At 37.4% G+C, this 27598-nt stretch overlaps 1 protein-coding gene across 2 annotated transcripts in view; it reads left to right on the top strand.

Moving 5' to 3' along the window:
- Positions 1-27598, top strand: part of PHKA1 (phosphorylase kinase regulatory subunit alpha 1) — a 397078-nt gene that overhangs the window by 185231 nt on the left and 184249 nt on the right. For both annotated transcript variants that reach the window (XM_053580169.1, XM_053580168.1), the window contains 2 exons: positions 3052-3130; positions 22288-22454. In XM_053580169.1, the coding sequence (XP_053436144.1) occupies positions 3052-3130; positions 22288-22454 (246 nt within the window). The remainder of the gene's footprint in view (positions 1-3051; positions 3131-22287; positions 22455-27598) is intronic.

The raw sequence follows: 27598 nt of genomic DNA, 5'->3' as shown, positions 1-27598 counted from the left end.
TATTTCAGGAATGGGAAAAAATCCAATGTACTCAGTACTACTGTGAAACCAATTTACAATCACTCACAGCAGCATATGATAAATGAAACACAACTTTAGCCTAGGAAGAAGGAGGGAATGGAAGGGAGAGGGGAAATGAGGGGGTGGGTCAATAGAGGGAAGGTTGGTAGGGGCACCACACCTATGGAGTATATTACAAGAACAAGTTGGATCTATCAGGTGCAGAACACAAATGTCTTAATCCTATAATTGGGTAAAAGAGGTGAAGGCTATGTTGTTTATTAGGATGTAAGCACTCCAATTTGTATAAATAATCAACACGTTGAATTCCATAATGGCATAAATGTATTTATGATTTATGTACAAATGATTTAATAAAAAGAAATTTAAAAAAAGAGAAAAAAGACAACTGTAAAAAAAATCTCTATTGGATATACTGCTAGTAGAGAAATTGCAGGATCAGATTGTAAAAAAAAAAAAAAAATCAGCACATTGTACCCCACATATGCATGAATATATTCATGATGTATGTGTATTTGACTTAATAAAAAAAAATTAAAAATAAAAATTAAAAGTCCCAAAATGACAAACACTGGCATAGATGCCAAGGTAAGAACACTCAGACACTGTTGCTGGGACTGCAAACTAGCACATCCTCTATGGAAATTAGTATTGTCAAATGATAAAACACAAATATAGTCTAGCAAGGGAGAGGGGAGGGGAAGTAGAGAGACCAATTGGTGGGAGGAGGGAAGATATTTGGATATTTGTATAATGTGCACAATACAAGAGTATATTTCAAGATAACTAAATTTTAAATATCTTAATGCAAATAATTAAGTGAGGTAATATATGTGTTAATTGGTTTGATTTGAGCATTCCACATTGTATATCAATTTATCACATTCTACCCCATAAATGTATACAGTTATGATGTTAATTAAAAATTAAATTAGAAAAAAACAAAGTAGTATAGACATATCTCCCTCTCTTTTTCCTCCTGTACCATTTGATGCGGCAATTCCACTGCTAGGTATTAAGTCAAAGGTAGAAAAGACATTTTATACAAAAGAAACCAGCGCCCAAATGTGTATGACAGCACAATTCACAATTGCAAAGATATAGAAACAACCCAAGTGCCAATCTACACATGAGTGGATTAATAAATGTGGCATATGTGAACCAGGGGATACTACTCAGCTATAAAAAGGGGGGTGAACTAATACCTCTTGTATTAACCTGGATGGAAAAACAAACCCCAAATGTACTCACTATTAAATTGGTACTAATCAGTCAACATTTATGTGCACATGTAGAAGTAACACTCATCAAAAGTCAAGTAGGTGTGATGGGAGAAGAGGGAAGAGGTAAATTCACACCTAACAGGTACAATGCACACTATCTGGGTGACACCTATAAATTTGACCCAAATGGTGCAAAACCAATGTATGTAACCAAAACAAGTGTACTCTTGTAATATCCTGCAATATAAAGAAAGGAAAAGGAAAAATATTTGCACCAAATATGGGTACGATATGGGGTGGTTAAAGTGAAGAATTCTGTGGCTGAATAGTATTCCATGGTATATATATTCCACATTTTATTGATCCATTCATTTATTAATGGGCACTTGGGTTATGTCAGCAAAACTCAATGAAATTCAAGTATGCTGGTAGGGCAAAGGCAATGGGTAAATTCCTATCCAATGTGTACATTGTATGGGTCCATTGCACACTTTCTGAGTGAAGATCATACTTATAATTTTGACTTAAATGATATAGAAACAAGCTATGTAAATAAAAAGGGTGTACCCACATAATATTCTGAAGTTTTAAAGAGGAAAAAAGTAATTCTATACACTATTCTACATGGTATAAAGTATTTGAAAGAAAGTTGTGATCACATTTGAATGCAGATTTTAGGTTACATTTACCAAAAAAAAAAAAAAAAATTGTACAAGGCATATGAGTTGTTACTGATGAAAGTACTTGAACTGGTTTTCATTAGAAGTTTTCAAAAATACCCTAGATTTATTTTTTATCAAAATTGATATAATGATAGAATCTTAGTCTCCAATGAAGAACACCTTCACAACCTTAATTTCATAATATTTTTCCCCAGCATTTATAGTCTATAATTATCTAGAAGAAAGTGTGTTTTATATAGTAAGTAAAGTATTGATCTGAAAAGAAATAGGATGGGACACGAATAGGCAATTTATAAAAGAAATACAAATAGCCAGTAAGTACATAAAAACACGCTCAGTCTTAGTAGAAATTAAATTAAAACAATGTCTTCTTTTTTTTTACCTATCATATTAAGAAATATTTTTGCCCACTTTCATCAAAAGTGTGGGAAAACAGTCACTTTCTATTATTGTTAGTGGAAATATCGGCACAACTCTTTCTATAATTTTTTTAGTAAGTGTTCCCTTTGTCCTAAGTTCTACTTGTAAGAATTCAAAGAAATAATAGGGTAAGTGCATAAAGATGTGGATAATGATCTTTTATTACAATGTTGAATATATAAATCTATATAAATGTTTGCTATGGAATCTATTTTAGCTGTTACAAAGAATAAATTAGAAAAAATGAGTCACAGAATAGGATGTGCAGTATAAATCCTTCTACATAAAATCAGATAATTGTTAGCTTTCCAGATATTTGTATGTTCATACAACACACATGTAAACAAAAGTTCAACATATGACATAATGTTTATAGAATGTTTAGAATAGGTTTGGCACACAACATTCAACAAATGGTTACTGTTGTTATTGTTAGCATTAAGTAGTCATTAAGCATTCTGTCATCAGACACTGTGCTAAGTACTTATGATAAGTATAATAAAGCGTTTGAGGAACTCTACTGGTCATTATACCTAACCATTTGCCCATTCTGCAGTGCTATTGGTTCTCAGATGGTGGTCAATGAGGAGTGTCTCATTTGTACCATCACCACCAGAATGTTAATTTCAAGTAATTGAAAGATTTCCCCCTAATTAAATGTTAAAACCACAAATATATTTTTTTAAATTTCTCTTCATTTCAAGATGAGGATGGTACCAGCTTGAATTCAAGTATCCTGGCAGCACTCCAAAAAATGCAGGATGGCTATTTTGGTGGGGCAAGGTAAGTGAACCTCCATAAAGTCTTTAGTGAAATAAATGATATTTGATATAGTAATCTCAGATTCATGATGGCTTTCTGTGTACTGTAGTCCCCCTATCCAGGATTTTGCTTTCTGAGGTTTCAGTTAACCTTGAAAGCTGTGGTTAACCTCAGTGAGAATAGCCCACATTACAAAGTTAGTTAACCTCAGTGGTTAATCTTAGTACCAAAATAATTGAGTATGGTACACTAAGATTTTTTTTTTAATTTCAGATTAATATGAGGGTACAGAGATTAGGTTATAATCTTTACATTTGTTAGATAAGGTCCCTTTTGTACGTATGTCCCACAGCCAGGAGGTGTGCCATATTGCCTTACATGGGGACCATTAGTTGGGAGCACATGAATCCCCCTCCCTTCTTTCCTTCTTTTGAGTTTTTCTCTTATGTGGGAGTAAATAAGTTTGTCTACTGGCTTCATATTAGCATTGAGTATAATGGATACTAGCTTTTCCATTATTGTGTTACCTTACTAAGAAGAATGCTTCAATTCCATCCAGGTAAATAAAAAACATACAAAGTATCATTTTTATGGCTGAATAGTATTCCATGGTATACATATAGCACAGTTTATTAATCCATTCATGGGTTTATGGGCACTTGGATAGTTTCCACATCTTGGTATTATAAATGGAGCTGCGATAAACAATCTAGTGCAATTTTATCCCTGTAATAAAATGATTTTTTTTCTTCTGGGTAGATGCCTAGTAATGGGATTGTGTGATCAAATGCTAGGTCTATTTTGAGTTCTTTGAGGATTCTCCATACTTCTTTCCAAAGAGGCTATATTAGTTTGCAATCTCACCAACAGCATAAAAGTGTTCCCTTTTCTCCATACCCTTGCCAACATCAGCAACTTTGGGACTTTGTAATGTGGGCTATTCTCACTGAGGTTAGGTGGTATCTCCGGATTTTGATTCGCATTTTTCTGATGATTAGGGACAATGAGCATTTTTTTCATGTGTGTGTTAGCCATTCATCTATCTTCCTCAGAGGAAGTCTGTTCATGTCTCTTGGCCAGTAATAGATGGGATTGTTTGCTCTTTTAGTTGATTAATTTGATTTTTCTATAGATTCTAGTCATCAACCCATTGTCACATGCATAACATACAAATATCTTCTTCTATTCTGAAGGCCATATGTTTGCTTTAATTGTTCTGTCCTGAGCCTTACAGGAGCTTTTTAGCTTAAGCCTCATTTATTTATTTATGTTGTTGTTTTGCTTGCCAACAAATGGGGTCTTCTTCATAAAATCTTTCCCCAGGCATATATCATCAACAGTTTTCTCATACTTCCAGGATTTTTCTTGTTTCATGTCTTGGATTTAAATCTGTTATACACTGTGAGTCAATTTTTGTAAGTGGTGAAAGGTGCTGGTCCAATTTAAGTCTTTTATATGTGGTTATCCAGTTTTCCCAGCACCATTTATTGAGCAGGGATTCTTTCCCCCTGTGCATGCTTTTGTTTGGTTTAGCAAAGATCCGATGGAGATAAGAGCCTATTTCATCTCTAAATTTGCTATTCTGTCCCAAAGATTTGTGTGTATTTTTGTGCCAATATCATGCTGTTTTGATCACTGTGAACTTGTAGTATAACCTCAAGTCTGGTAGAATGATGCTTCTGGATTTGTTTTTATTACCAAGAATTGCTTTGGCTATAGGGTTTTTTTCTTGGTTGTATATAAAATGAAAAACAATTTTTTTCAAGTTCTTCAAAGTATGCTATTGCTATTTTAATGTGGATTGCATTAAATCTATAGATTGCTCTGGGCAATAACGATTCTTCCCAGCCAAGAACATGATATAATCTGCCATATGTTAATGTCTTCTGGTATTTCTTTTCTCAGGCGTTCATAATTCTCTCTGTAGAGATTCTATACCTCCTTTGTTAGATATACTTCCAGGTGTTTCATTTTCTTTAAAGCTACTGTGAAGGATATTATGTACTTGATTTGATTTTCACCTTGATTGCTATTGGCATATACAAATGCTACTGATTTGTGGACATTGATTTTATACCATGTTACATTACTATATTTATTTATTTATTTATTTATTTGTTCACATTTATTGAGGATACAATGAATTAGGTTACACTGTTTGCATTTGTTAGGCAAAGTCCCTTTTATCATTGTGTCCTGCCTCCAAGAGGTGTACCATACACTGTAATACCCCATCCTCCTCCTGCCTCCCCTCTCCCCACGCCCTCATTCCACCACCTCCCACCTTGAATTGAATTGAGTTTTTCTTTTTTGTCAGTATGTATTAGATCATCTTCTGGCTTCATATTAGAATTGAGTATATTGGATTCTTGTTTCTCGATTCTTGTGATACTTTACTAAGAAGAACGTGTTCCAACTTTATCCAGGTTAACACAAAAGATGTAAAGTCTTCCCCTTTTTAATGGATGAATAGTATTCCATGGTGTACATATACCACAGCTTGTTAATCCATTCCTGGAGTGGGGGGGATTTAGGTTGTTTCCACATTTTTCTTTATCAATTCCAGGAGTCTTCTGGTTGAATCTCTGGAATTTCTAAGTATAAGAACATATCAATGGAAAGAAGTAAGAGCTTGACCTCATCTCTTCCCATTTGGATGCCTTCAATACTTGTGCATGATTGCATTGGCTAGAACTTCCAGAACTATATTGAATAATATTGAAAATGCTGGACATCCTTGTCTTGTTCCAGTTCTAAGTGGAAATGATTTCAGTTTTACTCCATTCAGTATGATATAGCCTACAATATAGGCTATGGGTTTGTCATAGATGGCTTAAAGAGGTTAAGAAATGTCCAATATATGCCTAATTTCTTAATTATTTTTAATCGGAAAAGGAAGCTAAACTTTCTTGAATGCTTTTTTGCATCTACTGAAAGGATCATGTGGTATTTGTTTTTATTTCTACTCCTGGGGAATTTCTTTTATATATTTGCATACGTTAAACCAGCCTTACATCCAGGGATAAAGCCTACATGATCATTATGTATAACTTTTTAATATGTAGCTATATTCTTTGTTTTTTACTAAATCATACCTGTGTACATTAATGCAATCATGAAGCACCATACACTGGTTTTATATACCATTTGACATATTTTTATCGCACTGGTTAACATAGCCTTCCTAGCATTTTCTTAGTTATTGTGTTAAGACATTTGTATTCTACATTTAGTAAGTTTCACATATACCCTTGTAAGAGGTACCATAGATGTAATCCCACCAATAACCCTCCCTCCGCCGATCTTCCTCCCTCCCTTCCCTCCCTCTCCCACTTTCCTGTATTCTTAGGTTATAACTGGGTTATAGCTTTCATAAGAAAGCCATAAATTAGTTTCATAGTAGGGCTGAGTACATTGGATGTTTTTTTGTTCCATTATTGAGATACTTTACTAAGAAGAACATGTTCCAGCTCCATCCATATAAACATGAAAGAGGTAAAGTCTCCATCTTTCTTTAGGGCTGCATAATATTCCATGGGGTACATATACCACAATTTATTAATCCATTCATGGATAGATGGGCACTTGGGCTTTTTCCATGACCTAGCAATTATGAATTCGGCTGCAATAAACATTCTGGTACAAATATCATTGTTATAACGTGATTTTTGGTCTTCTGGGTATATACCTATTATAGGAATTATACGACTGAATGGCAGGTCTATTTTTAGACATCTAAGTGTTCTCCAAACATCTTTCCAAAAGGAATGTATTAATTTGCATTCCCAGCGGCAGTGTACAAGTGTTCCCTTTTCTCCACATCCATGCCAACATCTCTGGTCTTGGGATTTTGTGATATGAGCTAATCTTACTGGAGTTAGATGATATTTCAAAGTAGTTTTGATTTGCATTTCTCTGACAATTAAGGATGATGAGCATTTTTTCATAGGTCAGTAGGCCGTGCACCTGTGTTCTTCAGAGAAGTTTCTCTTCAATTCCCTTGCCCAGCCTGCAATGGGATCACTTGTTTTTTTCTTGCTTATAGGTTTGAGTTCTCTGTGAATTCTGGTTATTAAACCTTTGTCAGAGACATAACCTGCAAATATCATCTCCCATTCTGAGGGCTGTCTGCTTGCTTTACTTATTGTGTTCTTGGCTGTGCAGAAGCTTTTTAGTTTGATCAGGTCCCAGTAGTGTATTTTGGAAGCTGCTTCAATTGCCCAGGGGGTCCTCCTCATATAATATTCGCCCAGACCGATTTCTTCAAGAGTTTTCCCTGCACTTTCTTCTAGTATTTTTATAGTTTCATGTCTTAAGTTTACATCTTTAATCCAGTGAGAGTCTATCTTAGTTAATGGTGAAAGGTGTGGGTCCAGTATCAGTCTTCTACAGGTTGCCAGCCAGTTCACCCAGACCATTTGTTAAATAGGGAATCTTTTCCCCACTTTTTTTTTCTTTTTCTTTTTTTTTTTGTGGTTTTTGGACAGGGCTAGGTTTGAACCCACCACCTCTGGCACATGGGACCGGCGCCCAACTCCTTCAGCCACAGGCGCCGCCCCACACTGAATGTTTTTAATTGACTTGTCAAAGATCAAATAACGGTAAGTAGTTGGGTTCATCTCTTGGTTATCTGTTCTGTTCCATACATCTACCTCTCTGTTCATGTTCCAGTACCGTGCTGTTTTGATCACTATCGATTTATAGTATAGTCTGAGTTCTAGTAGCATGATTCCTCCTGCTTTGTTTTTATTTTTTAATACTGTCTTGGCTATTCAAGTTTTTTTCTGATTCCATATAAAATGAAGTATTATTTTTTCAAGATCTTTTTTTTTTTTTTGAGATACTTAAAGTATAACAGTGGACCTTTAATAGGGATTGCATTAAAATTGTATATTGCTTTGGGTAGTATGGACATTTTAACAATGTTGATTCTTCCCAGCCATGAGCATGGTATGTTTTTCTATTTGTTAACATTTTCAGCTATATCTTTTCTTAGAGTTTCATAGTTCTCTTTATAGAGATCTTTCACATCCTTTATTAGATAAACTCCCAAATATTTCATCTTTTTTGGCACTACTGTGAATGGAATAGAGTCCTTAACTGTTTTTTCAGTTTGACTATTGTTGGCATATATATAAAGGCTACCAATGTATGAATGTTGATTTTGTAACCTGAGACGCTGCTATATTCACTGATCAGTTCTAAGAGTTTGTAGTAGAATCCCTGGTGTTTTCCAGATATAGAATCATATCATCTGTGAAGAGCAAAAGGTTGACTCTTCTGTCCCTATGTGGATACCCTTGATTGCCTTTTCTTCCTTAATTGCAATGGCTAAAACTTCCATTACAATGTTAAAGAGCAGGGAAGACAATGGGAAACCTTGTCTGGTTCCTGATCTGAGTGGAAATTATTTCGATTTGACTCCATTCAATACGATATTGGCTGTGGGTTTGCTGTAGATGGCCTCTATCAGTTTCAGAAATGTCTCTTCTATACCAATTTTCTTAAGTGTTCTGATCATGAAGGGATGCTGGATATTATCAAAAGCTTTTTCTGCATCAATTGAGAGAATCATATGGTTTTTGTTTTTTAATTTGTTTATGTGCTGAATCATACTTACAGGTTTACATATATTGAACCAGCCTTGAGACTGGGTTAAAACTGACTTGGTCATGATGTATAATTTGTTTGATGTGTTGCTGGATTCTGTTTGTTAGGATCTTGATGAATATTTTTGCATCTATTTTCGTTAGTGATATTGCTCTATAATTTTATTTTCTTGTTGGCTTTTTTCCTGGTTTGGAGATCAGGGTGATGTTTGCTTCATAGAACGTATTGGGCAGTATTCCTTCTTTTTCTATATTTTGGAACAGGTTGAGTAATATAGGTACTAGCTGCTCTTTAAAGGTTTGGTACAATTTTGATGTGAAGCCATCTGGTCCCAGGCTTTTCTTTTCAGGGAGATTTTGTATGTTTGGTGCTATTTCAGAACTTGATATAGGCCTCTTCAAAATTTCCACTTGATTCTAGTTAAGGCTTAGAAGGTGACGTGCTTCCAAGTATTGGTCAATTTCCTTCAGATTTTTATAGTTCTGAGAATAAAATATCCTTTAATATTCATTAAGGATTTTTTGAATTTCTGAGGACTCTGTTGTTATTTTGTCTTTGTCATTTCTGATTGATGAATTTAGAGATTTTACTCTTTTTTTTCCTGGTTAGGTTAGCCAAAAGTTTATCTTTTTTATTGACCTTTTTAAAATAACAACTTTTTGATTTATTGGTCTGTTGTATAATTCTGTTGTTTTCAATTTCATTTAATTCTGCTCTAATTTTGGTTATTTCTTTTCTTCTACTGGGTTTGGGGTTGGAATTTTCTTCCTTTTTCCAGTTGCTTGTGATGTCCCATTAAGTTGTTAACATCCTCTCTTTCTGTTCTCTTGAGGAAGGCTTGCAGTGCTGTAAATTTCCCTCTTAGGACTACCTTTGTGGTATCCCAGAGGTTCTGAAAATTCGTGTCTTCATTGTTGTTTCGTTACACAAATTTGACAATTTCCTTCTTAATCTCATCTATTACCCAACTGTCATTCAGCATAAAGTTATTTAACTGCCATGTTTTTGTATGAGTATGCAGATTCCTCTTGTTACTGAGCTCAACTTTTATTCCATGGTGGTCCAAGAAGATGCAAGGAATAATTTCTATTCCTTTAAATTTACTGAGGTCAGTAAAGATGTGATCAATATTGGAATATGTTCCGTGGACTGATGAGAAGTATGTGTATTCAGTTTTGTTGGAATGAAATGTTCTATAGATGTCTGCTAAATCCAAATGTTGCATTTTAGGTTTAAATCTAAATTTTTTTGCTCAGCTTCTTATTGGAGGATTAGTCCAACACTGCCAAAGGAGTGTTGAAATCTCCGACTATTATGGCGCTGGAGGAAATCAAGTTGCTCATGTCTGTTAGAGTTTCTCTTATAAATTGAGGTGCATTCAGGTTGGGTGCATAAATATTAATAATTGAAATTTTATCATATTGAGTATTCCCCTTAACAGACATGAAGTGACCATTCTTATGCTTCGTTACTTTCCTTGGTTTATAGCCTAATGTGTCTGCAAATAGAATTGCAGTACCTGCTTTTTTCTGATTTCCATTTTCTTGAAATATGGATGACCATCCTTTCACCCTGAGTCTATATTTATATTTTAAGGTAAGATGAGATCCTTGTAAGTCATAAATATCTGTCCTGAATTTTTGTATCCAGTTACCAACCAGTACCTCTTTAGAGGACAGTTTAGCCATTCATATTAATGGAGAATATTGATAAGCTTGGTAAAATGTTGGGTATCGAGTTTTTCAAAAGTGCAGTAGACATTTCTAATCCTTTCACCACTGTGAAAGTTGGAGTTTGATCAAAAGTTTCTGAGTGGGTTTATTTTTGTGGTAGAGGACTGGGCTGATCATTATGGAGGATAGGTCTGAGAACATCCTGAAGAGCTGGTTTGGTTATGGCAAATTTCTTCAACATGTGAATGTCATTAACATATTTAATTTCTCCATCATAAATGAAACTCAGTTTATCTGGATACAGGATCTGGGGTTGAATGTTATTTTGTTTTAGGAGATTAAAAGTCAATGACCACCCTCTTTTGGCTTGTAAGGTTTCAGCGGAGACGTCGGCAGTTATTCTAATATTCTTCCCTTTGTAGGTCATGGTTTTCTTACTTCTGGCTACTTTCAGACATTTCTCCTTCATATTAATTTTAGTGAAGTTTAATATGATGTGCCTGGGGGATGTCTTATTCGGGTTGAATCATGCTGGGGTTCTGAAACTGTCTGCTATCTGAATTTATGAATCTCTTGGCATGTCTGGAAAATTCTCTTTCATAATTTCATGTAGAAAAGCCTATGTGCCTTGCGATGCCAGTTCATCGCTTTCAGGGATTCCGGTGAGGCTGATATTAACCTTCTTCAAATTATCCCACAGCTTTCTGAAAGAATGATCCGTTTTTGCTGTGCATTTCTCTTCCTCATTGAGAGTTTGGGAGTGTTGAAATGCTTTGTCTTTAATGTCAGATATCCTTTCTTGTGCTTGCTCCACTCTGTCACTGAGGGATTCTACTGTATTTTTTAGATCTTTGATGGCTGCAAATTCTTGCTTCAATGTGTCAACATCTTTGGTGGTTTTGTCTTTAAATTTGTTGAATTCTTGAGACAACGTTTGAATTGCGCCTTGAATTTCTAATTCCAACTTTTGAATTGTTCCTCGAATTTCTAATTCGTCCATTCTATTATTCGTCCATTCTATTATTCTTGTTTGCAATCCAAATTCTGAATTCAATTTCTAACACCTCAGCCATCTGTTTATGAATGGGATCTTTTGTTACATCTACCATATCTTTCCTTCGAGGGGTTGATCTACTCTGGTTATTCATGTTACCAGAGTTTTTCCACTGATTCCGTCCCATGATTATTTTACACCATTTGACTAGATGAGTAGATGAAGAAAAGTTGGGTTCGGGGCTCCCGGAGTAGTGATTAACCAACCCTTTGCCCAAAAGCTGGGACTGGTATCTGTACCTTTTCCCCTGGAGCTTTGCCGAGGACCCGTACAGTGCTACGGCCTGAGAAACTGAGGACCTGTTTAGTGTGGTGGGGCTAAGTGGCTCTGTCTTGTTTTCAGCTGGTCTCTGTCCTACCATAGTGAAATATTTACTCTGGGTTGAAGTCTCAGCTATGGATAAATACCAGCAATTAAGTCACCCTGGCCCCCTCAGGCAACAATTGGAAAAAGAATATCAAACCTTCCTACAACCACATACCCAGGGCAGCACTTCGATAGTCCTCAGGTGATTGGCTCAGTTTAAAAGGTCCAAATCAATTGTCTCAGTCAGCACCTGTCTCAGGTGGAAGAATTTAAAAGGGCTCTGGCAACTAGATCTCAGGCGTCTGCTGACAACTCAAATATGACTTGCTCTGGTGCTCTGTGAGGTCAGGAAGACCCACCCAGCAAACAGATTAGTCTGGGAAATTTGATGCCTCCTTCCTCACCTTGCACCTCTGTCACACCCAGTCACTGATAACCCCACAGGACTGTGACCCAGTTGCCTCCAATGAGGAAATACTCCAGGGGTTTACACCTGCCTGAATCACAAGGAAATGTATGTCTCCTCAGGCAGGCTGCTGTTCTCTGCCTCTATCCAGCAAGGGGAAGTGAGGTCTGACAACCTCAGATGCTTGATGAAGGCTGGGAGGGTGTTCACTCAGGTCCAGCCCTGCCCCGATTGATGTTACTGACCAAACGGAACATCTTTGTGCAATTTTTTTTCTGTCACGGCTAGATTCCCAGTGCCTGCGTTTCTGTCCCAGATCTGTTCTGCTGGTGGTTGCCACCTGAGAAGACACCCTGCCTCCTCTGGTTTCCCAGAGAGACAGAGGGTGTGACTCCAGAACATCCAGTGGTGTGCCCTGCCTTTGCCAAAAACGAGTGCTGCTTTGCGCCATGGGGCACCACTGTTTCTGTGTGGCTCCCTCAGCCAACCGTCTTCTCCTCACTGCCGTGCTGCAGAATCAGCAATGACCAGCTGTGCTACAGGCCCCATCAACACCCCTCAAGAAACCACCCAAGAATCTGGACTCCGGGCTGACAGGCCTCCAGACCTCAGAGTGAGAGTGGAGGGGATTGCTAGGAGCTCAGAATTGCAGGTAGAGAATATATACAGTTTTACACAATTTTATACCTGGCAGGAGAGCATGGCAACCTAGTAGGTGAAGTAGGTCCAGTTTTTAGAGGGTCTCTTCCATGGAGTATAATCGGAGGACTTTTGAACTCTGCTCGTTTGTTTATGGGGTACTCCAAGCCATTCTCATGCGGGAGGGGACTCCCATCTGCTTTCTGATGGATTTTGTACCTTTTGTTTTTATCCTTGGGGTCTCAGATCACCTCAGCATGGTTGATGTGCATTATTCAACCTTCTCTCTTGGCGCAGCTCTAATCCGCCAATTTAGCAGCTGTGCTACAGGCCCCATCTGCTAAATTTCTGTCCTTTAACTCTCCTTCTGGGTGGGAGCCTCTGTGGAAAGCTGGCTTCAGTCAGCCATCTTGTCTCCTCCTCTCTTTGATATATTTTAATCTAGAACAGTTCTCCAGCCTTTTGTTAAACTTTCATGACAGTTTTCATTACATTTTTGAAAAATACAATCCAGTTATTTGCATTATTTCTTTTCAATTTGGATTTGTCTGGTTGTTTTCTCATGATTAGATTCAGGCTATATGTTTTTGGCAGAGATGTTACCCATGTTATGTTGGGTTCTTGTTTTAATTTAGGTTCCATAAGACAGTAAATATCCCTTCAATGATTCGGAGAAACACAGAGGGAAATTAAAGATATTATTACTTAGAAGTCCTGGGCGTAGAGGGAGATCGGATATATGGCATTACTAGAGGGCACACACATAGAACTCAGGGAGTAAATGGAAAGAATAAAAGAGAGAACCATGGGCTAATGCCTTTACTGGGGTCCAAGACCTCTTCCTAACAGATTTTATATAGGGAATTTTAATTGGTAAGTATAAAGCAAGAAGACATGCATTCTAGGAATTGACTGTGGCACGTCAGCACAGTTCCTGTGGGATGTTGGGATCAGTAGGGCCAGTAAGGTAGACTGTAACTAGCTATTGCATAGGGAGGTAGTTACTAGGATGAAGTTATGTAAGGCAGATATCTGGATTGACTGTATTGAGAAACTGAGGGAGATGTACAAACTGCAAACTGTCTCAAGGATGACTAAGCCCTACTTCTGGTATAAGAAAGTTAAATTTATATTCAAAAATGATTCCTAAAAAACATAAAATTATAAGATTTGCTATAATCTTTTTCAGATCATCATAGCAAGATCCATATTAGATTGGTTTTATCACAATATTGATGGTACTAAACTTGATAAGTTGGGAAAAGTGGTTTCTTCCAGGTTTCTCCTTATTCTTGCTTCTACAATCTTTGACAAAACGATGTTTACTTCCATTGATTAATGCATCAAACAGTTATTTCTAATATCAGAAAAATGGTGTTACTGTGTTTCTGTCATTCTGTGCACATTTATTACTTGAAATTGTTAAAAATTTCCCTTCCCCATTGTATTTTGTAGATTAGTATCAGTGTAGATTTATAGATTCTTATTTTATTCAATATCTCATGATCAGTTAATTTCAATGTTCAAAGTGTCCACGGTCTTGCCATTGGTAACCCCTTCAAACTGGATTCTTCATAAAATTAGTATTGGTGACTTTCCTTTTTTTTTTTTTTTGCAATCTCTTTTTTTATTATTAAATCATAGCTGTGTACATTAATGTGATCATGGGGCACCATACCCTGGTTTCATAGACCATTTGACACATTTTCATCACATTGGTTAACATAGCCTTCCTGGCATTTTCTTAGTTATTGTGCTAAGACATTTACATTCCACATTTACTAAGTTTCATATATACCCTTGTAAGATGCACTGCAGGTGTAATGCCACCAATATCTCTACCTCTGCCCAAGTCCCCCCTCCCTCCCCTCCATTTCTCCCTTTCCCCTTCCCCCTATTCTTAGGTTGTGACTGGCTTATAAATTTCATGTGAAAGCCATATATTAGTTTCATAGTAGGGCTGAGTACATTGTATACTTTTTCTTCCATTCTTGAGATACTTTACTAAGAACAATATGTTCCAGCTCCATCCATGTAAAAATGAAAGAGATAAAGTCTCCATCTTTCTTTAAGGCTGCATAATATTCCATGGTGTACATATACCACAATTTATTAATCCATTCGTGGATTGATGGGCACTTGGGCTTTTTCCATGACTTAGAAATTATGAATTGGGCTGCAATAAACATTCTGGCACAAATATCTTTGTTATGATGTGATTTTTGGTCTTCTGGGTATATGCCTAGTAAAGGAATAATACAATTGAATGACAGGTCTATTTTTAGATCTCTAAGTGTTCTCCATATCTCTTTCCAAAAGGAATATATTAATTTGCATTCCCAGCAGCAGTGTACAAGTGTTCCCTTTTCTCCATATCAACGCCAACATCTGTGGTCTTGGGATTTTGTGATATAGGCTAATCTTACTGGAGTTAGGTGATATCTCAAAGTAGTTTTGATTTGCATTTCTCTGATGATTAAAGATGATGAGCATTTTTTCATATGTCTCTAGGCCATGTGCCTGTCTTCTTCAGAAAAGTTTCTCTTCAAGTCCCATGCCCAGCCTGCGATGGGATCATTTGTTCTTTTCTTGCTTATATGTTTGAGTTCTGTATGGATTCTGGTTATTAAACCTTTGTCAGAGACATAACCTGCAAATATCTTCTCCCATTCTGAGGGCTGTTTGCTTGCTTTACATACTATGTTCTTAGCTGTGCAGAAGCTTTTTAGTTTGATCAGGTCCCAGTAGTGTATTTTTGAAGTTGCTTCAATTGCCAGGGGGGTCCTCCTCATAAAATACTCACCCAGACCGATATCTTCAATGGTTTTCTCTGCACTCTCTTCTAGTATTTTTATAGTTTTGTGTCTTAAGTTTAAATCTTTAATCCAGTGAGAGTCTATCTTAGTTAATGGTGAAAGGTGTGGGTCTAGTATCAGTCTTCCCCAGGTTGCAAGCCAGTTCACCCAGCACTATTTGTTAAATAGGGAATCATTTCCCCACTGAATGTTTTTAGTTGGCTTGTCAAAGATTAAATAACGGTAAATAGCTGGATTCATCTCTTGGTTCTCTATTCTGTTCCAGATATCTACCTCCCTGTTTTTGTGCCAGTACCATGCTGTTTTGATCACTATCGATTTGTAGTATAGTCTGAGGTCTGGTAGTGTGATTCCTCCTGCTTTGTTTTTATTTCTGTGTAATATCTTGGCTATTCAAGGTTTTTTCTGACTCCATATAAAATGAAGTATTGTTTTTTCAAGATCTTTAAGGTATGAGAGTGGAACTTTAAAAGGGATTGTGATAAATTATATATTACTTTGGGTAGTATCAACATTTTAACAATGTCGATTTTTCCCAGCCATGAGCATGGTATGTTTTTTCATTTGTTAGCATTTTCAGCTATTTGTTTTCTTAGAGTTTTATACTTCTCCTTATAGAGATCTTTCACGTCCTTTGTTAGATAAACTCCCAAATATTTCATCTTCTTTGGCACTACTGTGAATGGGATAGTCCTTAACTGTTTTTTCAACTTAGCTATTGTTGGTATATATAAAGGCTACTGATTTATGAATGTTGATTTTGTAACCTGAGAAGGTGCTGTATTCCTTGATCACTTCTAAGAGTTTTGTAGTAGAATCCCTGATGTTTTCCAGATATACAATCATATCATCTGCAAAGACCGAATGTTTGATATCTTTTGACCCTATATGGATACCTTTGATCACCTTTTCTTCTCTAATTGCCTTGACTAAAACTTCCATTACAATGTTAAAGAGCAGTGGAGACAATGGGCAGCCTTGTCTGGTTCCTGATCTGAGTGGTAATGATTTCAATTTAACTCCCTTCAATATGATATTGGCTGTGGGTTTACTGTAGATGGCCTGTATCAGTTTAAGAAAAATCCCTTCTATACCAATTTTCTTAAGTGTTCTGATCATGAAGTTATGCTTTATATTATCAAAAGTTTTTTCTGCATCAATTGAGAGAATCATATGGTCTTTGTTTTTTTAATTTGTTTATGTGCTGAATTACACTAATAGATTTACGGATATTGAACCAGCCTTGAGACCCTGGGATAAAACCGAATTGGTCATGATGTATAATTTGTTTGATGTGTTGCTGGATTCTGTTTGTTAGGATCTTGTTGAATATTTTTGCATGTACATTCATTAATGATATTGGTCTATAATTTTCTTTTCTTGTTGGGTCTTTTCCTGGTTTGGGGATCAGGGTGACATTTGCTTCATAGAATGTGTTGGCTAGTCTTCCTTCTTTTTCTACCTTTTGGAACCGGTTGAGTAATATAGGTACTAATTCGTCTTTAAAGGTTTGGTAGAATTCTGGCGTGAAACCATCTGGTCCCAGGCTTTTCTTTTTAGGGAGGTTTTGTATGGTTGATGCTATTTCAGAACTTGATATGGGACTGTTCAACATTTCCACTTGATTCTGGCTACGTCTTGGAAGGTGATGTGCTACCAAGTATTGGTCAATTTCCTTCAGATTTTCATATTTCTGAGAATAAAGTTTCATGTGATATTCATTAAGGAATTTTTAAATTTCTGAGGAGTCTGTTGTTATTTTGTCTTTGTCCTCTCTGATTAATGAGATTAGAGATTTTACTCTTTGTTTTCCTGATTTGTTTGGCCAAAGGTTTATCTATTTTATTGACCTTTTCAAAAAATCAACTTTTTGATTTATTGATCTGTTGTATAATTCTTTTGTTTTCAATTTTATTTAATTCTGCTGTAATTTTGGTTATTTCTTTTCTTCTATTGGGTTTGGGTTTGGAATGTTCTTCCTTTTCCAGTTGCTTGAGATGTCCTATTAAGTTAGTTTCCTCTCTTTCCATTCTCTTGAGGAAGGCTTCCAGAGGTATAACTTTCCCTCTTAGGACTGCCTTTCTGGTATCCCAGAGCTTCTGATAGTTCATGTCTTCATTGTCTTCTTGTTCCAAAAATTTGGCAATTTCCTTCTTATTCTCATCTCTGACCCAGCTATCATTCAGCATAAGCTTATTTAATTTTACTTCCATGTTTTTGTATGAGTATGCAGATTCTTGTTGTTACTGAGCTCAACTTTGTTTCCATGGTGGTCCGAGAAGATGTAAGGAATAATTTCTATTCCTTTAAATTTAGTGAGGTCAGACTTGTGACCTAAGATGTGATCAATTTTGGAGTAGTTCTGTGGGCTGATGAGAAGTGTATGTATTCAGTTTTGTTGGGAGGAAATGTTCTGTAGATGTCTGCTAAATCCAAATGTTGGATGGTTAGGTTTAAATCTAAAATTTCTTTGCTCACCTTCTTCTTGGAGAATCAATCCAACACTTTCAAAGGACTGTTGAAATCTCCTACTATTATTGAGCTGGAGGAAATCAAGTTGCTCATGTCTGTTAGAGTTTCACTTATAAATTGATGTGCATTCTGGTTGGATGCATAGGTATTAATAATTGAAATCTCATCATATTGAGTGTTACCCTTAACAAATATGAAGTGATCATTCTTATTCTTCCTTACTTTTGTTGGTTTAAAGCCTATTGTATCTGCAATTAGAATTGCAACACCTGCTTTTTTCTGATTACCATTTCCCTGAAATATGGATGACCATCCTTTCACCCTGAGTCTTTATTTGTCTTTTATGGTAAGATGTGACCCTTGTATGCAACAAATATCTGCCCTGACTTTTGGAATCCAGTCAGCTAACCTATGCCTCTTTAGAGGACAGTTTAAGCCATTCACATTAATGGAGAATATTGATAAGTCTGGTAAAATTTTGGGTATCGAGTTTTTCGAAAGTCCAGTGGACATTTTTAATCCTTTCAGCACTGTGGAATTTGGAGTTTGATCAAAGTTTCTCTGTGGGTACAAGATTCAGGGTTGAAAATTATTTTTCTTTAGGAGATTAAAAGTGGATGAGCACCCTCTTCTGGCTTTTAAAGTTTCAGCAGAGAGATCTTCATACATTCTAATATTCTTCCCTTTGTAGGTAATGGCTTTCTTACGTCTGGCTTCTTTGAGAATTTTCTCCTTCATATTAACTTTAGTGAAGTTAATTATGATATGCCTGTGGGATGTCTTATTGGGGTCGAGTTGTGCTGGGGTTCTGAACCTGTCTGCTATCTTAAATTCAGAATCTCTAGGCATGTCTTGAAAATTCTCTTTCATAATTTCATGGAGAAGGGCGTCTGTGCCTAGTGAGTCCACTTCATCAGATTCAAGGATATCAGTGAGGCGGATATTAGCCTTCTTCAAATTATCCCAGAGTTCTCTGAGAGAATGATCCATTTTTGCTCTCCATTTCTCTTCCTCTTTGAGAGTTTTGGAGTGTTCAAAGGCTTTGTCTTCAATGTCAGAAATCCTTTCTTCTGCTTGCTCCACTCTGTTACTGAGGGATTCTACTGTATTTTTCAGATCTTTGAGGGCTGCAAATTCTTGCTTCAGTGTGTCTAAATCTTTGGTGGTTTTGTCTTGAAAATCGTTAAATTCTTGAGACAACTTTTGAATTTCTCCTCCAATTCCTAATTCTGACTTTTCAATTGTTGCTTGAATTTCTAATTCCAAATTTTCCTCCATTTTATTAATCTTGTTTGCAATCCAAATTCTGAATTTGATTTCTGACATCTCAGCCAGTTGTTTATGAATGGGATCTTCACTTACATCTGCCATATCTTTTTGTGCGGGGGTTGCTCTATTCTGGTTATTCATATTACCCAAGTTTTTCCACTGATTCTGTCCCATGATTGTTTTATACCCTTTGATTTTTCCGCTGGAGTTTTGTCAAGGACCCGTACAGTGCTATGGCCTGAGAAACTGGGGCCCTGTTTGATGTGTTGGGGCTAAGTGGTTCTGTCTTGTTTTCAGCTGGTTTCTGTTTCACCCTAGTGAAACAGTTACTCTTGGTTGTAGTCTCAGCTGTGGAGTAATACCAGCAATTAAGTCACCCCGCCCACCACACGCAACAATTGCAAACGAAAAATCAAACCTTCCTACAACCACATACCCAGGGCACCACCTTAATATTCCTCAGGCGGTTGGCTCAGTTCAAAAGGTACGAATTAGTTGTCTCAGTCAGCACCTGTCTTGGGTGGGAGAGTTTAAGAGGTCTCTGGGAACTGGATCACAGGGGTCTGGTGACTACTCTGACATGGCTTGCTCCAGTGCTGGCGTGGAGTCAGGAGGAGCCACCCAGCAAATAGATCAGTCTGGGAAGGTTGATGCCTCCTTACCCACCTTGCACCTCTGTCACACCCAGTCACTGATAGCCCTGGAGTTGGCTGACCCAGTTGCCTATAGTGGACAGATACGCTAGGGGGTTGCACCTGCCTGAATCACAAGGAAATCTATTTCTGTTAAGCCAGGCCGCTACGCTGTGCCTCTACCTAGCTGGAGCAGGTGAGGCCTGACAACCTCAGGCACTTGATGAAGGCCGGGGGGTGTTCATTCAGTTCCAGCCCCACCCCTGATTGATGTTACTAACAGAACAGAACAGAACAACTTTGCGGGATTTTTTTTTCTGTTCCTGCTAAATTCCCCTGTCAGTTCTATGCTGCTTCCCTTTTTTGTCTGTATGCTGATGATCCCTTGAGGGCCAGGTGCTTTTTAGGCTCACTAAAGCCGTCCTCTGGGTCAGCCCCGCCCTGGGAACTTCCGGGGTCTGCGAGTGTGATTCTAGTCCCTGCGTTCCATCCAGGTCAGTACCACCTCAGGCAAATCCTTTACTCACAGGGCCTGCGTTTCCATCCCAGATCTGTTCTTGGTGGTTGCCAGTCTCCTCACGTTGCCCAGGGAGACGGGGGTGTGGCTTCAGAATATCCAGGGTGAGCCATATTTTTGCTAAAAGATGGCTGCTGCTCTGTGCCTCAGGGAACAGCTGCTCCAGTGTGGTTCCCTCTCAGCCGACCGTCGTCTCCTCACTCCATGCCCCAGAGTCAGCACTGACCAGCTACAGTTCAGGCACTATCCACACCCCTCGAGAAATCACCCAAGTGTCTGGACTCCTGGGGGACAGGCCTCCAGACCTCATAGTGAGAGTGGAGGGAAGTGCTGTGAGCTCAGAGTGGCAGGTAGAGAATACACACAATTTTACACAGTTTTATGCCTGGTCGTATTGTTGCCAAAACATGGCTGCTGCTCTGTGCCTCAGGGAACAACTGCTCTGGTGTGGTTCCCCCCAGCCGATCGTCCTCTCCTCACTCCCATGCCCTAGAGTCAGCACTGACCAGCTGCAGTTTAGGCACCATCCACACCCCTCAAAAAATCACCCAAGAATCTGGACTCCTGGGGGACAGGCCTCCAGACCTCAGAGTGAGAGTGCAGGGGAGTGCTGGGAGCTCAGAGTTGCAGTTAGAGAACATATACAGTTGTACACAGTTTTATGCCTGGCCGTATTGCCACTAAATGATGGCTGCTGTTCTGTGCCTCAGGGAACTGCTGTTCTGGTGTGGTTCCCTCTCAGCTGACTTCCTCTCCTCGCTCCTGTGCCCCAGAGTCAGCACCAACTGGCTGCAGTTCAGGCACTGTCCACACCCCTCAAGAAATCACCCAAGAATCCAGACTCCTGGGGTACAGGCCTCCAGACCTCAGAGTAAGAGTGGAGGGAAGTGCTGGGAGCTCAGAGCTGCAGGTAGAGAACATATAGTTTTATACAGTTTTATGCCTGGCTGCAGAACGCCGTGGTGCCCTAGTAGGGGAGGTAGGTCCAGTTTTTAGAGGGTCTCTCCCGTGGAGGGTAGTGGGAGGACCTTTGAACTCTGCCCATTTGTTTGTGGGGCACTCCAAGCCATTCTCATGTGGGAGGGGACTCCCATCCATTTGGTGATGGATTTTGTACCTTTTGCTTGTATCCTTGTGGTTGCAGCTTCCCTCAGTGGGGTTGACTTGCGTTCTTCAACCTTTTCTCTTGGTGCAGCTCAAATCCACCAGGTTACTTGCTAAATTTCTGTCTTTTAACTCTCCTGGTCCGGTGACACTTTGGAAAGCTGGCTTCAGTCAGCCATCTTGTCTCCTCCCCCCCTTTTGGTGACTTTCCTTTTGAGTGTTGTAATTGGTTTCATAAGCATGGGAGGATATGGTTTACAATCTACTATAAATTATAAAATTTTCAAGTACCATATTTATCTTCACAATGGTCTTTTGAGTTATTTGTTTAATGCTTATCTTCATTCTCTCCTGGCTTCTCTACTAGTCAATGCAAATGTTTGCCAGATGTTTATCATAGTTAGCCACATAGTATATGGCAGTTAAAGAGAACGAAACTGATCTACTTGTAGAATGTTAACCCATAATTATAGCCTTTATTAACATAGTCCACTAAGCATTTAAGGTGTACACTATGGCTACAGTGCTGTATATTTTTACTTTTACAAAATTTATATTAATGTATGAACTTTAGTAATGCCCCAGCAAAACATGCTAGGTATCCTCCTATCACTAATATTGTGTTATTTTAAAAAGGATCTCCCTAATTTTATGTTTTCTGTACACTTTGTAATTGTCAGGGTTCAAACAGGTAAATTGTCAGAGTTTTTAACAACATCCTGCTGCACATATTTGAGCTTCATGGACCCTGGACCTGAGGGTAAGCTGTACATTGAAGATTATGATGACAACTATGATGAACTTGAACCTGGCAACTGCATGACTGACTATGAGTCAACCCAAAATGGTAAGGAAACTTCAGGAAGTAGTGGCCTGGCTGGAAAAAAAAAATACAAATAATTTTTAGACTCATCCTTCATGATGCATGCTGATGCATGCTGCCATCAGTCTCATGGTGTACGAGCCTGACTCCTCTTAAATAGACCTATATTACCACTTTTGTATAGCTTTACTATTTATCCCTTTACTTACCTTTGGTTTCTGGTCTAATATCCCTGTCATTACTGTGGACTATGGAGCCGGAGTATAGTTTACTAATGTTAGGGAAGTTTTCTTTCCCAGGCATTTAAGTGGCTGGTGATTTTGAAATGTTAAGAAGTGGTCAGTAAGAGATATTTATTCAAATATGTAGTAGGGAAATTATGTATATATAGGATTGCTTTTTGATATTAAAAATATACAAATATGAAATTAAATAAGAGTTCTTTTTGTATCATATTAGAAGGACATACCAGAATTTCTGGAGATGTCTGTGTAGTTTGAAAAAGCCTATTTTGTGCAGCTATTACTTTCATATTACAAAATAGGCAAATAAAGCACAAAAAAGTTGAAATCTAGCTGTCAGCTTAGAATACAAAGATGATTTAGTATTTAGTGAGAAAGCATTGAAGGCACATGAATTGAAAATGACTGAGAAACACTGCCTTAAGGTATTAAAATATTGACCCATACTTGGCATGCATTGCATTATTTGAATCCAAAAATAGATGGGACAATGAGGGAATTGCTGTTCTAGATGTGTAAAACATGGCTTGCCTGGATTCATTGTCTGGGTATTTGACTGTTGGACTGTATCATAAGACAAATAATTTCTTTATCTTAAGAGTAATGTGTTACAAAAAATAAAAAATTAAATTTGTTTTCCTCAGTGGTACATAATCTCATACAACACATTAGCAGTCAGAAGGCCTGTTTTCTTATTTGGGCTTGGCATTTAATCACAAAGTACCACTTCATTCACTCTGTATATGTTTTTCTACGATATAAAATGGTTTGTATTTCTTTGTTTAAAAAGTATATTAAATACAAGGCTACTTACCCTTATCAATAATAACCAAAATCATAATGGCTATTTTTGCATAAAGATTTTGAAAATTAGACAATCAATACTTGAGCTGCCAGCAGACCCCTGCTATCTAGTTTCCAGAGATCTTTGAACTCTCCCACCTTAGACCAGTGCTGAATGAGATAATTGATTTGGACCTCTTGAACTGGGCCAATCATCCAAGGACTATCCAAAGTGGTACCTTGGTTGTGTGGTTGTGGGAAGGTTTGATTTTCCTTTTCCAATTGTTGCCTGTGGGGGAGTGGGGTGACTTAATTTCTGATATTTCTCCACAGCTGAAACTTCAACCCAGAGTAACTGATTCACTAGGGTAAGACAGAGACCAGCTGAAAACAAGGCAGAGCCAATTAGCCCCACCACACCATGCAGATCCCCAGTTTTTCAGGCCATAGCACTGTACAGGTCCTTGGCAAAGCTCTAGGGGAAAAGGTACAGATACCAGTCCCAGCTTTGGGGCAAAAGTCTGGTTAATCACTACTCCAGGATACCCAAACCCAACTTCTCTTTATCTGCTCATTTAGTCCAATGGTGTAAAATAATCATGGGGCAGAATCAGTGGAAAAGCACTGGTAACATGAACAATCAGAGTAGATCAACACCCCCCCCATGGAAAGATTTGGAGGACACAACTGAAGATCTCATTCCTAAACAGATGGCTGAGATGTAAGAAGTCAAATTCAGAATTTAGATTGCAAACAAGATTAATAGAATAGAGGATAAGTTGAGATTAGAAATTCAAGGAGCATATCAAACATTGTCTCAAGAATTCAATGAAGTCAAAGACAAAAATCACCAAAGATTTTGACACATTTTGACAAGAATTTGAGGCCCTCAAAGATATGAAAAATACAGTAGAATACCTCCGTAACACAATGGAGCAATCAGAAGGAAGGATTTCTGACATTGAAGACAAACTTTTGAACTCTCCCAAACTATCAAAGAGGAAGAGTAATGGGGAGCAAAAATGGATTATTCTCTCAGAGAACTCTGGGATAATTCAAAGAAAACTAATATTCGCCTCATAGGAATCCCTGAAGGTGACGAAGAGGATTTGCAAGCTACAGAAGCTATTCTTCATGAGATTATGAAAGAGAACATTCCAGACATGCCAAGAGATTTTGAAATTCAGATAGCAGACAGTTTCAGAACCCCAGCATGACTCAACCCAAATAAGACATTCCCCAGGCACATCACAATTAACCTCACTAAAGTTAATATGAAGGAGAAAATTCTGAAAGCAGCCAGACATAAGAAAACCATAACCTACGAGGGGAAGAATATTAGAATGACTGCAGATCTCTCTGATGAAACTTTTCAAGCTGGAAGAGAGTGGTCATCGACTTTTAATCTTCTATAACAAAATAACTTTCAACCAGGGATCTTGTATCCAACTAAACTGAGTTTCATTTATGACAGAGAAATTAAATACTTTAATAACATTCATATATTGAAGAAATTTGCCATAACTAAACCAGCTCTCCAGGACATTTTCAGACCTATCCTCCATAATGACCAGTGCAATCCTCCACCTCCGAAGTAAACTAACTCAAAAATTTTGATCAAATTCCAACATCCATAGTGGATTAAAAGGATTAAAAATGTCCACTGGTCTTACAGTTATCTCCATACCCAAATTTCTACCAGGCTTATCAATATTCTCCATTAATGTGAAAGACTTAAATTGTCCTCTAAAGAGGCACAGTTTTGGTGACTGTATATAAAAACTCAGGGCAGATTTCTGCTGCATTCAAGAATCTCATCTTACCTTAAAAGATAAATATAGACTCAGGGTGTAGGGATGGTCATCTATATTCCAGGCAAATGGAAATCTGAAAAATGCAGATGTTGCAATTCTATTCGTAGATACAATAGGCTTTAAACCAACAACAGTAAGGAAGGGGAAGGATGGTCACTTCATATTTGTTAAGGGTAATACTCAATATGATGAGATTTCAATTACTAATATTTATGCACCCAACCAGAATGCACCTCAGTTTATAAGAGAAATTCTAACAGACATGAGCAACTTAATTTCCTCCAGCTCCATAATAGTCGGAGATTTTAACACTCCTTCTGCACTGTTGGATAGATTTTCCAATAAGAAACTGAGCAAAGATCTTTTAGATTTAAACTTAACCATTCAACATTTGGATTTAACAGACCTCTACAGAACATTTCATCCTAACAAAACTGAATACACATTCTTCTCATCAGCCCACATAACATACTCCAAAGTCGATCACATCTTAGGTCACAAGTCTTACTCAGCAAATTTTATTTCTGGAAATTATTCCTTTCATCTTTTTGGACCACCATGGAATAAAAGTTGAACTCAGTAACAACAGGAGTCCGCACACTCATAGAAAAACATGGAAGCTACATAACCTTATGCTGAATGATACCTGGGTCAAAGTCGAGACTAAGATGAAAATTATGAAATTTTTGGAACAAAACAATTATGAAGACACAAATTATCATAACCTCTGGGATACCCCAAAGGCAGCCGTAATTATAGCACTGCAAGCCTTCCTGAAGAGAATGGAAAGAGAAGATGTTAACAACTTAATGGGACATCTCAAACAACTGAAAAAGGAAGAACATTCCGATTCCAAACCCAGTAGAAGAAAAGAAATAACCAAAATTAGAGCAGAACTAAATAAAATTGAAAACAAAGGGATTATATAACAGATCAATAAATCAGAAAGTTGTTTTTTTGAAAAGGTCAATAAAATAGATAAACCTGTGGCTAACCTAACCAGGAAGAAAAGAATAAAATCTTTAATTTCATCAATCAGAAATGACAGATGAAATAACAACAGATGCCTCAGAAAATCAAAAAATCTTTAATGAATATTATAAGAAACTTTATTCTCAGAAATATGAAAATCTGAAGGAAATTGACCAATACTTGGAAGAACACCACCTTCCAAGACTTAGCCAGAATCAAGTGGAAATGTTGAATAGGCCTATATCAAGTTCTGAAATAGCATCAGCTATACAAAATCTCTCTAAAATGAAAAGCCCAGGAAGATATGGCTTCATATCAGAATTCACCAAACCTTTAAAGGGGAAGTAGTACCTATATTACTCAACCTTTTCCAAAATATAGAAAAAGAAGGAATACTAGCCAACACTTTCTGTGAAGCAAACATCACCTTGGTCCCCAAACCAGGAAAAGACTCAAGAAGAAAAGAAAATTATAGACCAATATCATTAGTGAATATACATGCAAAAATATTCACCAAGATCCTAACAAACAGAATCCAGCAACACATCAAACAAATTATACACCATTACCAAGTGGTTTTTATCCCAGGGTCTCAAGGCTGGTTCAATACACATAAATCTATAAATATAATTCAGCACATAAACATATTAAAAACCAAAGACCATATGATTCTCTCAATTGATGTAGAAAAAGCTTTTGATAATATCCAGCATCTCTTCATGATCAGAACACTTAAGAAAATTGGTATAAAAGGGACATTTCTTAAACTGATAGAGGACATTTACAGCAAACCCACAGTCAATATTATATTGAATGGAGTTAATTTGAAATCATTTCCACTCGAATCAGTAACCAGGCAAGGTTGCCCATTGTCTTCCCTGCTCTTTAATATTGTAATGGAAGTTTTAGCCATCACAGTTATGGAAGAAAAGACAATCTATGGTATCCATATAGGGTCAGAAGAGATCAAACTTTTACTCTTCACAGGTGATATGATTGTATATCTGGACAACACCAGAGATTCTACTACAAAACTCTTATAAGTGATCAGGGAATACAGCAGCATCTCAGGTTACACTATCAACACTCATAAATCAGTACCCTTTATTTATACCAACAATAGTGAAGCTGAAAAAAAAAGTCAAGGACCCGATTCCATTCACAGTAGTGCCAAAGAAGATGAATTATTTGGGAATTTATCTAACAAAGGATGTGAATGATCTCTATAAAGAGAACTATGAAACTCTAAGAAAAGAAATAGGTGAAGATGTTAACAAATGGAAAAACATACCATGCTCATGGCTGGGAAGAATCAACATTGTTAAAATGTCCATACTACCCAAAGCAATATACAATT

Source organism: Nycticebus coucang, chromosome X (assembly GCF_027406575.1).
Source record: "Nycticebus coucang isolate mNycCou1 chromosome X, mNycCou1.pri, whole genome shotgun sequence".
Taxonomy (NCBI): Eukaryota; Metazoa; Chordata; class Mammalia; order Primates; family Lorisidae; genus Nycticebus; species Nycticebus coucang.
Note: the sequence above shows the minus strand (reverse complement) of the source record. Positions and strands in the feature narration are given on the sequence as shown.